Source organism: Cherax quadricarinatus, chromosome 61 (assembly GCF_038502225.1).
Source record: "Cherax quadricarinatus isolate ZL_2023a chromosome 61, ASM3850222v1, whole genome shotgun sequence".
NCBI classification, from domain to species: domain Eukaryota; kingdom Metazoa; phylum Arthropoda; class Malacostraca; order Decapoda; family Parastacidae; genus Cherax; species Cherax quadricarinatus.
Genome location: NC_091352.1, coordinates 1,778,062 through 1,792,290, shown reverse-complemented (window position 1 = coordinate 1,792,290; position 14,229 = coordinate 1,778,062). Strand labels below are relative to the sequence as shown.

The window sequence follows — 14,229 nt, the reverse complement described above, 5'->3', positions numbered from 1 at the left end:
CAGCTGAGGGTACCGCCTGGCAGCGGGGGCTACACCACTGTTGCTTCACTCGTTACAAACAAGACGCTGGATACACAGGGTGAGTCAGTGTCATACTGTGTGCTCGCTCCACCAGATTACAACCTCAACCAGACAATATATCAACCACGGTAGCACCTTGTATATTACAGACTGACGTGATAGGTGGTTTTAGGTCGTGAAAAATAATTTTAGGTGGTGTTAGGTGGTGATAGGTGGTGTTAGGTGGTGTTATTACCACATTCTTCACTCTCTCAGACTGTCAGGTATTACTCACCCTACGTTATACTTCTCAGTCACATCAATAACTTTCCAGATCTTGCATATATTATTTTATTTTTTTTATTATCACACTGGCCGATTCCCACCAAGGCAGGGTGGCCCGAAAAAGAAAAACTTTCACCATCATTCACTCCATCACTGTCTTGCCAGAAGGGTGCTTTACACTACAGTTTTTAAACTGCAACATTAACACCCCTCCTTCAGAGTGCAGGCACTGTACTTCCCATCTCCAGGACTCAAGTCCGGCCTGCCGGTTTCCCTGAACCCCTTCATAAATGTTACTTTGCTCACACTCCAACAGCACGTCAAGTATTAAAAACCATTCGTCTCCATTCACTCCTATCAAACACGCTCACGCACGCCTGCTGGAAGTCCAAGCCCCTCGCACACAAAACCTCCTTTACCCCCTCCTTCCAACCTTTCCTAGGCCGACCCCTACCCCGCCTTCCTTCCACTACAGACTGATACACTCTTGAAGTTATTCTGTTTCGCTCCATTCTCTCTACATGTCCGAACCACCTCAACAACCCTTCCTCAGCCCTCTGGACAACAGTTTTGGTAATCCCGCACCTCCTCCTAACTTCCAAACTACGAATTCTCTGCATTATATTCACACCACACATTGCCCTCAGACACGACACCTCCACTGCCTCCAGCCTTCTCCTCGCTGCAACATTCATCACCCATGCTTCACACCCATATAAGAGTGTTGGTAAAACTATACTCTCATACATTCCCCTCTTTGCCTCCAAGGACAAAGTTCTTTGTCTCCACAGACTCCTAAGTGCACCACTCACTCTTTTCCCCTCATCAATTCTATGATTCACCTCATCCTTCATAGACCCATCCGCTGACACGTCCACTCCCAAATATCTGAATACATTCACCTCCTCCATACTCTCTCTCTCCAATCTGATATCCAATCTTTCATCACCTAATATTTTTGTTATCCTCATAACCTTACTCTTTCCTGTATTCACTTTTAATTTTCTTTTCTTGCACACCCTACCAAATTCATCCACCAATCTTTGCAACTTCTCTTCAGAATCTCCCAAGAGCACAGTGTCATCAGCAAAGAGCAACTGTGACAACTCCCACTTTATGTGTGATTCTTTATCTTTTAACTCCACGCCTCTTGCCAAGACCCTCGCATTTACTTCTCTTACAACCCCATCTATAAATATATTAAACAACCACGGTGACATCACACATCCTTGTCTAAGGCCTACTTTTACTGGGAAATAATTTCCCTCTTTCCTACATACTCTAACTTGAGCCTCACTATCCTCGTAAAAACTCTTCACTGCTTTCAGTAACCTACCTCCTACACCATACACTTGCAACATCTGCCACATTGCCCCCCTATCCACCCTGTCATACGCCTTTTCCAAATCCATAAATGCCACAAAGACCTCTTTAGCCTTATCTAAATACTTATATATATATATATATATATATATATATATATATATATATATATATATATATATATATATATATATATATATATATATATATATATATATATATATATATATATATATATATATATATATTGTACATCATTACTATCAACACTTAGCTATGTAAATTTTCTGTGACATTAATACACATTTATGGATTTTTTTTATATATTTAATCATAAAAATTATTTTCAGCATTGATGGTAAGACGTCATATCTGTTAACATTTATAACCTCTGTAACCTGTTTAGGCAATGCACATTTGAATTTGAATTTGAAGAGATCCGTGCTAAATCAAAGAACATTTTAGAGTCTACACGACAGGTTACTAAACAATACGAGCAGGAGTTATGTGACTCGACCCCCTGCAGACACAACTAGTTAAGTACATCCAATAACTTGTGTCATGGTACATACAAGGACCACAGTTCGAGTCCCCCGTCCTCAATAATAAATAACAGTATTTACATCTGTGTATATAAATCTAGAGGCTTATATTTCTGTGTATATACAATGAGAGGTGTATATCCCTCGGTGTATATACACTGGTATTCTTGACTGGTGGTGACCAGGTAACATGCAGCCTCAATGACCCTCGTGTAGTAGATAAGCTTCAAACCTAGTAAGGCAAGATTTGAAGACAAAATTGACGTTTCTATAATATTCGTTAATTTTAACATGAAAAATAAATGAACATAGAAACATAATACAATCACTCAACAATATGTTGATCCCTTTATTACCTCTCAACAATCATACATTTTCTGGTTCATACTGCTAGGGAGCCTACAATCACAGACTTACAGAGACCTACATTCATAGACGTACAATTATAGACCTACAATCATAGACATACAATCATAGACCTGTTGTTATGTAAGACACATATGCAACAGTTAGGTATCTTTATTTCGAAACGTTTCGCCTACACAGTATACACAAGGGTATCTTGGTACAGACCTGAAATCAACTTCGACAACCTCTACTAGTGAGAACGGCTGGATCTGAGAGGGACCTGACCTCCCAACATCTGCGTTCTGCTAGTGACCTACGTCTCACCTCCTGGCGCTATATAAGGCTCCATCCTGTCACTTCAACTCCATATTGTTTCAGACTATGGAACAATGCTCTTCTCCAGACTGAGGGACTGACCACCTCACAACTTTAAGGGTGATGGACTGATTACATCGTCTTCAAGTCTCTTCTGCTTCTATCAACTTTTCTGTACTCGACTGAAGCCTACTGTGTAGGCGAAACGTTTCGAAATAAAGATACCTAACTGTTGCATATGTGTCTTACATAACAACCTGTCGGTATTTTATACCATTTTAATGTTCAATCATAGACCTGCAATCATAGACCTACAATCATAGACTTACAATCATAGACCTACAATCACAGACGTACAATCATATACGTACAATCATAGAAATACAATAATAGACCTACAATGATAGACCTACAATGATAGACGTACAATCATAGACCTACAATCATAGACTTACAATCATAGACCTACAATCATAGACCTACAATCATAGACGTACAATCATAGACCTACAATCATAGACCTAAAATCATAGAAGTACAATCATAGACCTACAATCATAGACGTACAATCATAGACCTACAATCGTAGACGTACAATCATAGACGTACAATCATAGACGTACAATCATAGACGTACAATCATATACCTACAATCGTAGACGTACAATCATAGACGTACAATCATAGACGTACAATCATAGACGTACAATCATAGACGTACAATCGTAGACGTACAATCATAGACCTACAATCGTAGACGTACAATCATAGACCTACAATCGTAGACGTACAATCATAGACCTACAATCGTAGACGTACAATCATACACCTACAATCATAGACGTACAATCATAGACCTACAATCGTAGGCGTACAATCATAGACCTACAATCGTAGACGTACAATCATAGACCTACAATCGTAGACGTACAATTATAGACCTACAATCGTAGACGTACAATCATAGACCTACAATCATTGACGTACAATCATAGACCTACAATCGTAGACGTACAATCATAGACCTACAATCATAGACGTACAATCATAGACCTACAATCGTAGACGTACAATCATAGACGTACAATCGTAGACGTACAATCATAGACCTACAATCGTAGACGTACAATCATAGACCTACAATCGTAGACGTACAATCATAGACGTACAATCATAGACGTACAATCATAGACCTACAATCATAGACCTACAATCATAGACCTACAATCATAGACCTACAATCGTAGACGCACAATCATAGACGTACAATCATAGACCTACAATCGTAGACGTACAATCATAGACCTACAATCGTAGACCTACAATCGTAGACGTACAATCATAGACCTACAATCATAGACGTACAATCGTAGACGTACAATCATAGACATACAATCGTAGACGTACAATCATAGACGTAGAATCATAGACGTACAATCATAGACCTACAATCGTAGACGTACAATCATAGACCTACAATCGTAGACCTACAATCGTAGACGTACAATCATAGAAGTACAATCATAGACCTACAATCGTAGACGTACAATCATAGACCTACAATCGTAGACCTACAATCGTAGACGTACAATCATAGACCTACAATCATAGACGTACAATCATAGACGTACAATCATAGACGTACAATCATAGACCTACAATCGTAGACGTACAATCATAGACGTACATCATAGACCTACAATCGTAGACGTACAATCATAGACGTACAATCATAGACCTACAATCGTAGACGTACAATCATAGACGTACATCATAGACCTACAATCGTAGACGTACAATCATAGACGTACAATCATAGACCTACAATCGTAGACTAGGGTAAGGCACCTTTAATGATACAGTTTAAGTAAATAATACTACCAAGGACAGGAAGTTAATTATTAGTTAAACCTAATGATTTCTGACATGTGAGGGATGACTATTGTGTGAGGTACCGAGGTACTGGTAGCAGGTACCAGCAACACTGTACACAACAGGTACCGGCAACACTGTATACAGCAGGTACCAGCAACACTGTACACAACAGGTACCAGCAACACTGTATACAGCAGGTACCAGCAACACTGTACACAACAGGTACCAGCAACACTGTATACAGCAGGTACCAGCAACACTGTATACAGCAGGTACCAGCAACACTGTATACAGCAGGTACCAGCAACACTGTATACAGCAGGTACCAGCAACACTGTATACATCAGGTACCAGCAACACTGTACACAACAGGTACCAGCAACACTGTATACAGCAGGTACCAACAACACTGTATACAGCAGGTACCAGCAACACTGTATACAGCAGGTACCAGCAACACTGTATACAGCAGGTACCAACAACATTGTATACAGCAGGTACCAACAACACTGTATACAGCAGGTACCAGCAACACTGTATACAGCAGGTACCAGCAACACTGTATACAGCAGGTACCAGCAACACTGTACACAACAGGTACCAGCAACACTGTATACAGCAGGTACCAGCAACACTGTATACAGCAGGTACCAGCAACACTGTACACAACAGGTACCAGCAACACTGTACACAACAGGTACCAGCAACACTGTATACAGCAGGTATCAGCAACACTGTATACAGCAGGCACCAACAACACTGTACACAACAGGTACCAGCAACACTGTATACAGCAGGCACCAACAACACTGTATACAGCAGGTACCAGCAACACTGTATACAGCAGGTACCAACAACACTATACAGCAGGTACCAACAACACTATACAGCAGGTACAGAGAAGTTGTTATTATAATATTACCCTCAGTGTAGAGCTTAACAAGTCAACTTCACTGACAGTAGGTCATTAGCAAGTCAATGGAACACTGTCACAACACAAGCTTCTCTCTATCTATGTTGTTCTTCCTCTTCTAGTAAAACAACTATTCTCAGCAAGTCGTTCATTAAACTAGAAGCAGAGGTGAACCACTTCGCCAACATGAAACAGAGATGTGAACGTAGACGCTTGACAGGTTGGTGCTATGACTAGGCAGTGATTGAAATAATGAGAGCTACAAGTTGAAATTCTAGTTTATCTAGTAGAATGTTCCTTGCACTTCAATGTTATTCACTGTTATTCCTGTTGTTCTTCCTGCATCTCTTCATCGTTCTGTTGTCCTCAATTCTCCATTGCTTCTCTATCCTCCAAGCCCTGTTGCTGTTGTTCTTTCTACTCCTTCCTTCTTCAGTGCCCTCTCTCCTCTCTCCCTCCCTTCTTCAGGGCTTCAATCTACTTAAACTTCTTTTTCTTGTCCCTCTTCCTCCTCGTCTTTATCTTTCTTTACATTCTTATCGCCTTCTGTCAGTATTTCCGTGTCTGTGCAGGGGACTCTCTTCCTCTCGAAGAAGCCAACCTGCCCATACACGACTAAATTAGCTGTCATAACTAATGTTTATATCATTATCATATAGACAAGAAGTCACCCTGATGTTTATTTTAATGGGAGACTTAAGTAAACATTGGTGAGTAATAACTAACATTGAAGTGATCTTAATTTCATTAGATCGAGGTGTCGGGTGAGTATTCGTTCAAGATACAATTGATAATGATGATACTGACCTTCTTCAGGATAATAATGATGATAATGATTATGATGAAGCTGATGAGGAGGACGAGAAGCCAGTGCCACCAACCGAACTTCCTACTGCCAACCTCCTGACCAAGTGACAACACCAAGAAAGGCACACACCCAGGTTAATATATATATATATATATATATATATATATATATATATATATATATATATATATATATATATATATATATATATATATATATATATATATATATATATATATATATATATTTATATATATATATATATATATATATATATATATATATATATATATATATACAAAACAACCACTTTGAAAGAGTAGTGAAATTCCAAGCGCATTCGTGACTACTCACATTGTCAAGGAACTGTGAAAGTAATACATCAAAGGAAGGAAATTAAAGGGCTTAGACTACACCTCACAGTCAACCCCCACAACAAAGAAACACCTGACGCGCGACAATACCGGACTCATAAGAAAAGAGGAACACTGCAGTAGGTCCGCTGGTCCAACTAGACAGGTCCTCACGACATCCCACTAACAAAATATTCTACCCAAGAAATACGGTTTATTATTTGTCCAATGTATTATTAAACTCTAACCAAATTCTATTATTTATAAATGGATCTAATTTATATAAACCTAAGGAAATATTCATATTATTGTCAAAACTGCTTTTTATGAAACAAGATTCAATTATATTCCTGTCGACCATGGACTTGCTTGATACTACTTTCTCAACTTTTTGAAAATCAATTGGATGGTTAAAATCTCTCACATGAATAAATAGAGCATTGGAATCTTGTCCAGTTCTAATGCTATATTTATGTTGTTTTAATCTTAGTTCGAGACTTTTTCCAGTTTGACCGTAATAAACTTTATCGCAAATTTTACAAGGAATCTTATAGACACATCCATCAACATTTTGGGGGGAATTCTTTATCAAAAGTTTTTTTACTGTATCAAGATTTTTGAATACAACTTTAATATTAAAAGTCTTAAGAAGAGAAGGCATATCAACCAAGTTTTCATGGTAAGGGAGAACCAATATATTTTTAGTTGAATAAGGCTGGTTGTCCCTTTTTGGGTTGTAAAAAGTATTTCTAGCAATTTTAAATGATTTATCAATTACATTTCTCGGGTATTTCAGATCAATGGCTATTTCATAAATTTTGGATATTTCTTCATCTATGAACTCTGGACTACAAATACGTAAAACTCTCAAAAACATTGATAAGAACATAAGAACATTAGAACATAATATTTCCTTAGGTTTATATAAATTAGACTCATTTATAATTAATAAAATTTGGTGAGTTTAATAATACATTGGACAAATAATAAACCTTATTTCTCGGGTAGAATATTTTGTTAGTGGGATGTCGTGAGGACCTGTCTAGTTGGACCAGCGGACCTACTGCAGTGTTCCTCTTTTCTTATGAGTCCGGTATTGTCGCGCGTCAGGTGTTTCTTTGTTGTGGGGGTTGACTGTGAGGTGTAGTCTAAGCCCTTTAATTTCCTTCCTTTGATGTATTACTTTCACAGTTCCTTGACAATGTGAGTAGTCACGAAAGCGCTTGGAATTTCACTACTCTTTCACAGTGGTTGTTTTGTGTATATATATATATATATATATATATATATATATATATATATATATATATATATATATATATATATATATATATATATATATATATATATATATATATATACATACTGTATATATATAAAATAGGGATTACTGCAATATATTTCATCAGTACAAGATTTGAACCTCCTCTTTTACCAGTACTCACATTTTTCCTGATGATTGCCACCTGAGTACTGGCAGTGATATTGTTGATGTCACTGTTGATGAGGTCGTAGTAGTGAGCATCCTGCACTTCCACCTCCAGTGATGACTTAATCAACACTGACCTTCTACGGAGAAGCTGATCCGTGTGGATGTGTAAGTGGTGTGTATATATATATATATATATATATATATATATATATATATATATATATATATATATATATATATATATATATATATATATATATATATATATATATATATATATATATATATATATATATATATATATATATATATATATATATATATATATATATATATATATATATATATATATATATATATATATATATATATATATATATATATATATATATATATATATATATATATATACATGAATATATGTATGTGTACAAAGTGGGAAAAGAGAAAAAACAATTATGTTGATTATTTTAAGTAACTTGATTTTTTTTTTCATTTCGACAATCACACGTACTAAGTGCAAAGAAAAGTAGTTAACCCTAAATTTTTTAAGAAAATGGATAAATCATGCGAGAATCGAAGAAAACGTAACTAATTTCAGGGGTACCTTAAGAGAAGCAACGACAGCGTAGCCAGACACCGTCACCGTCACTACTTCGCCCGCCCTCAGCGTCGGTACCTCACACCTGCACACAAGTCAAGATCACGTGTGTGCCGTTAGCTTGTAGACTAGGACAGATGTGGTTTAAAAGGACAAGTGTGTAAACGCTGGGACACATTTATTCGAAGTATTTCAGTCCTGGAACCTTAGTGAGGGTCCCCTGACCGATACGCTGGCTTATAAACATGTCTTCGTGTTTGCTCTGGTGTTTTTTAAACAATACTGATGGTATCAGTTACCAAGGTTTATATAAGACAGGTGTGTTGTCTTAGCTTGGCCAGTAAGGTAAGTGTGTCAGGTGTGTTATGATGTCTAAATAACAGATCTCAAGCCATACCCCCGGCCGGGATTGAACCCGCGGTCATAGAGTCTCAAAACTCCAGCCCGTCGCGTTAGCCACTAGACCAGCTGGTCTAGTGGCTAATGCGACGGGCTGCAGTTTTGAGACTCTATGACCGCGGGTTCAATCCCGGCCGGGGGTATTGTTTATTTGCAATCGTGTCATTACGATTTCTTGAGACAGATCTCAACATGCAAATCACAGTAAAAACAATGAAAAATAGACGACATTTCTGTCCGCCTTCAACCATCATCAAGTCGCAAGAGAGGAAAAAAAAAGTAGGGGGGGGGGGCATTGTTTACAAACAATGACACGTGTTTTTGTTGACAAACATACTCACATGACTTCTGCACAGGACATCAGTTGACAACTGAGGACTCCCTTGTCTTCCATACGAGTTCTGTACAACACAACAATCCTCATTAATACTTTAAACATATATATCCTATACAGAACCGAATTAATGCTTTGTAGCCCCCTGGGTTACAGGTACTGTGAGGCCCCTGGGTTACAGGTACTGTGAGGCCCCTGGGTTACAGGTACTGTGAGGCCCCTGGGTTACAAGTACTGTGAGGCCCCTGGGTTACAGGTACTGTGAGGCCCCTGGGTTACAGGTACTGTGAGGCCCCTGGGTTACAGGTACTGTGAGGCCCCTGGGTTACAGGTACTGTGAGGCCCCTGGGTTACAGGTACCGTGAGGCCCCTGGGTTACAGGTACCGTGAGGCCCCTGGGTTACAGGTACTGTGAGCCCCCTGGGTTACAGGTACTGTGAGGCCCCTGGGTTACAGGTACTGTGAGGCCCCTGGGTTACAGGTACTGTGAGGCCCCTGGGTTACAGGTACCGTGAGGCCCCTGGGTTACAGGTACTGTGAGGCCCCTGGGTTACAGGTACTATGAGGCCCCTGGGTTACAGGTACCGTGAGGCCCCTGGGTTACAGGTACTATGAGGCCCCTGGGTTACAGGTACTATGAGGCCCCTGGGTTACAGGTACTGTGAGCCCCCTGGGTTACAGGTACCGTGAGGCCCCTGGGTTACAGGTACTATGAGGCCCCTGGGTTACAGGTACTGTGAGGCCCCTGGGTTACAGGTACCGTGAGGCCCCTGGGTTACAGGTACTATGAGGCCCCTGGGTTACAGGTACTGTGAGCCCCCTGGGTTACAGGTACTGTGAGTCCCCTAGGTTACAGGTACTGTGAGGCCCCTGGGTTACAGGTACCGTGAGGCCCCTGGGTTACAGGTACTGTGAGGCCCCTGGGTTACAGGTACTGTGAGGCCCCTGGGTTACAGGTACTGTGAGGCCCCTGGGTTACAGGTACCGTGAGGCCCCTGGGTTACAGGTACTATGAGGCCCCTGAGTTACAAGTACTGTGAGCCCCCTGGGTTACAGGTACTGTGAGTCCCCTAGGTTACAGGTACTGTGAGGCCCCTGGGTTACAGGTACCGTGAGGCCCCTGGGTTACAGGTACTGTGAGGCCCCTGGGTTACAGGTACTGTGAGGCCCCTGGGTTACAGGTACTGTGAGGCCCCTGGGTTACAGGTACTGTGAGGCCCCTGGGTTACAGGTACTGTGAGGCCCCTGGGTTACAGGTACCGTGAGGCCCCTGGGTTACAGGTACTGTGAGGCCCCTGGGTTACAGGTACTGTGAGGCCCCTGGGTTACAGGTACTGTGAGGCCCCTGGGTTACAGGTACTGTGAGGCCCCTGGGTTACAGGTACCGTGAGGCCCATGGGTTACAGGTACCGTGAGTCCCCTGGGCTACATGTACTGTGAGGCCCCTGGGTTACAGGTACTATGAGGCCCCTGGGTTACAGGTACTATGAGGCCCCTGGGTTACAGGTACCGTGAGGCCCCTGGGCTACAGGTACCGTGAGGCCCCTGGGCTACAGGCATTGTGAGGCCACTGGGGTACAGGTACTGTGAGGCCACTGGGCTACAGGTACTGTGAGGCCACTGGGCTACAGGTACTGTGAGGCCACTGGGCTACAGGTACCGTGAGGCCACTGGGCTACAGGCATTGTGAGGCCACTGGGCTACAGGTACTGTGAAGCCACTGGGCTACAGGTACTGTGAGGCCACTGGGCTACAGGTACTGTGAAGCCACTGGGCTACAGGTACTGTGAGGCCCCTGGTCTGCGCCACCTAGAGGCCCTGACAATATATATAAATACACAGGACACAAATATATTACAAGACAACTTGTAAATGTTGGCAGCAACTTTTAATTATATGACAGAGGTGCCAGACGCACCAGCGAGGGTGCCAGACACACCAGCAAGGGTGCCAGACACACCAGCGAGGGTGCCAGACGCACCAGCGAGGGTGCCAGACACACCAGCGAGGGTGCCAGACGCACCAGCGAGGGTGCCAGACGCACCAGCGAGGGTGCCAGACACACGAGCGAGGGTGCCAGATACACCAGTGGGTGCCAGACGCACCAGCGAGGGTGCCAGACACACGAGCGAGGGTGCCAGACACACCAGCGAGGGTGCCAGTCGCACCAGCGAGGGTGCCAGACACACGAGCGAGGGTGCCAGACACACGAGCGAGGGTGCCAGACACACCAGCGAGGGTGCCAGACATACGAGCGAGGGTGCCAGACACACGAGCGAGGGTGCCAGACACACCAGCGAGGGTGCCAGACACACCAGCGAGGGTGCCAGACACACGGGCGAGGGTGCCAGACACACGGGCGAGGGTGCCAGACACATCAGCGAGGGTGCCAGACACACCAGCGAGGGTGCCAGACACACGGGCGAGGGTGCCAGACACACGGGCGAGGGTGCCAGACACACGGGCGAGGGTGCCAGACACATCAGCGAGGGTGCCAGACACACCAGCGAGGGTGCCAGACACACGGGCGAGGGTGCCAGACACACGGGCGAGGGTGCCAGACACATCAGCGAGGGTGCCAGACACACCAGCGATGGTGCCAGATACACTGCCCATGATGCTGTGTTCATTGCTATAGCTTCCAGGTTGGTTAATGGGGGTTTCAAACCTATCTACTACAAGAAGGTCATTAAGGCTGCATGTCATCTGTTCCCCACCAGTCAAGTTTGATTTAATACCTAAAATGTAGATACCATAATAATAATAATAATAATAATAATAATAATAATAATAATAATAATAATAATAATAATAATAATAATAATAATAATAATATTAATATTGGACAATAGATACAGTGTGACACATCACTACAGTGTGACATATCACAACAGTGTGACACATCACAACAGTGTGACATATCACAACAGTGTGACACATCACAACAGTGTGACACATCACTACAGTGTGACACATCAGAACAGTGTGACACATTACAACAGTGTGACACATCACAACAGTGTGACACATTACAACAGTGTGACACATTACAACAGTGTGACACATTACAACAGTGTGACACATTACAACAGTGTGACACATCACTACAGTGTGACACATCGGAACAGTGTGACACATTACAACAGTGTGACACATCACAACAGTGTGACACATCACAACAGTGTGACACATCACTACAGTGTGACATATCACAACAGTGTGACACATCACAACAGTGTGACATATCACAACAGTGTGACACATCACAACAGTGTGACACATCACTACAGTGTGACACATCAGAACAGTGTGACACATTACAACAGTGTGACACATCACAACAGTGTGACACATTACAACAGTGTGACACATTACAACAGTGTGACACATTACAACAGTGTGACACATTACAACAGTGTGACACATCACTACAGTGTGACACATCGGAACAGTGTGACACATTACAACAGTGTGACACATCACAACAGTGTGACACATCACAACAGTGTGACACATCACTACAGTGCGACACATCAGAACAGTGTGACACATTACAACAGTGTGACACATCACAACAGTGTGACACATTACAACAGTGTGACACATCACAACAGTGTGACACATTACAACAGTGTGACACATCACAACAGTGTGACACATTACAACAGTGTGACACATCACAACAGTGTGACACATTACAACAGTGTGACACATTACAACAGTGTGACACATTACAACAGTGTGACACATCACAACAGTGTGACACATTACAACAGTGTGACACATCACAACAGTGTGACACATCACTACAGTGTGACACATCGGAACAGTGTGACACATTACAACAGTGTGACACATCACAACAGTGTGACACATCACAACAGTGTGACACATCACTACAGTGCGACACATCAGAACAGTGTGACACATTACAACAGTGTGACACATCACAACAGTGTGACACATTACAACAGTGTGACACATTACAACAGTGTGACACATCAGAACAGTGTGACACATTACAACAGTGTGACACATCAGAACAGTGTGACACATTACAACAGTGTGACACATCACAACAGTTTGACACATCACTACACTCACCTATTAAAGACAACATCAGTATCTTTGTCGTTGTCAGTCTGCCGTCTGTGTCGTCTGCCCCGGGGGTGGCTGACTATATCTGTCATTGAGAGGTCAGTGTCAGCAGTCTCGTTGACAGTCCCCACATCACCGGTGACATCCATGTCGTCGCTCCCCTCCCTTCCATGATGTGATGTGAACTGCAGAGCAACCAGAGTGACTTCAATAATAATAATAGTAATCTAGAGACCATGAAAGCAGCACTCATAACTGCTCTATAAGGCTCTATATGGCAGGATAAAACTTAGACAGGACAGTACTCACGTTAAAGCCATTAGGGTTGAGGGGAGGAGAAGAGCAGGCGATGGGACCTGAGGTGAGGAGAGACTCCAGCAGGTACAGCAGAGGGATATCTGTACCCAGTTGAAGAGGCAGACGCAGCAGCACCTGAAGGGGTGAGAGACGTCGTGTCAGAGAGAAACACCAGCCAGAGCAGAGGCAGACACAGTTACTCACACACATTACAGTCTTCTCTGCTGAGTCAGTCGCAGCTTTGATGCCATTCTGATTGGACCGCTTGAATGTAATTTGGTGTGCCTATTGATCAGTGTTCCAGGC

At 42.4% G+C, this 14,229-nt stretch overlaps 1 protein-coding gene across 1 annotated transcript in view; it reads right to left on the bottom strand.

Moving 5' to 3' along the window:
- Nucleotides 1-1,913: 1,913 nt before the first annotated feature.
- Nucleotides 1,914-14,229, bottom strand: part of LOC128699510 (integrin alpha pat-2) — a 58,109-nt gene continuing 45,793 nt past the window's right edge. The window contains exons 20-26 of the mRNA XM_070098116.1: nt 13,936-14,058; nt 13,633-13,811; nt 9,536-9,595; nt 8,802-8,880; nt 8,208-8,342; nt 6,409-6,504; nt 1,914-6,202 (exon numbers count right to left, since the gene is read on the bottom strand). Coding sequence (XP_069954217.1) covers nt 6,083-6,202; nt 6,409-6,504; nt 8,208-8,342; nt 8,802-8,880; nt 9,536-9,595; nt 13,633-13,811; nt 13,936-14,058 — 792 coding nt within the window. The 3' untranslated portion in view covers nt 1,914-6,082. The remainder of the gene's footprint in view (nt 6,203-6,408; nt 6,505-8,207; nt 8,343-8,801; nt 8,881-9,535; nt 9,596-13,632; nt 13,812-13,935; nt 14,059-14,229) is intronic.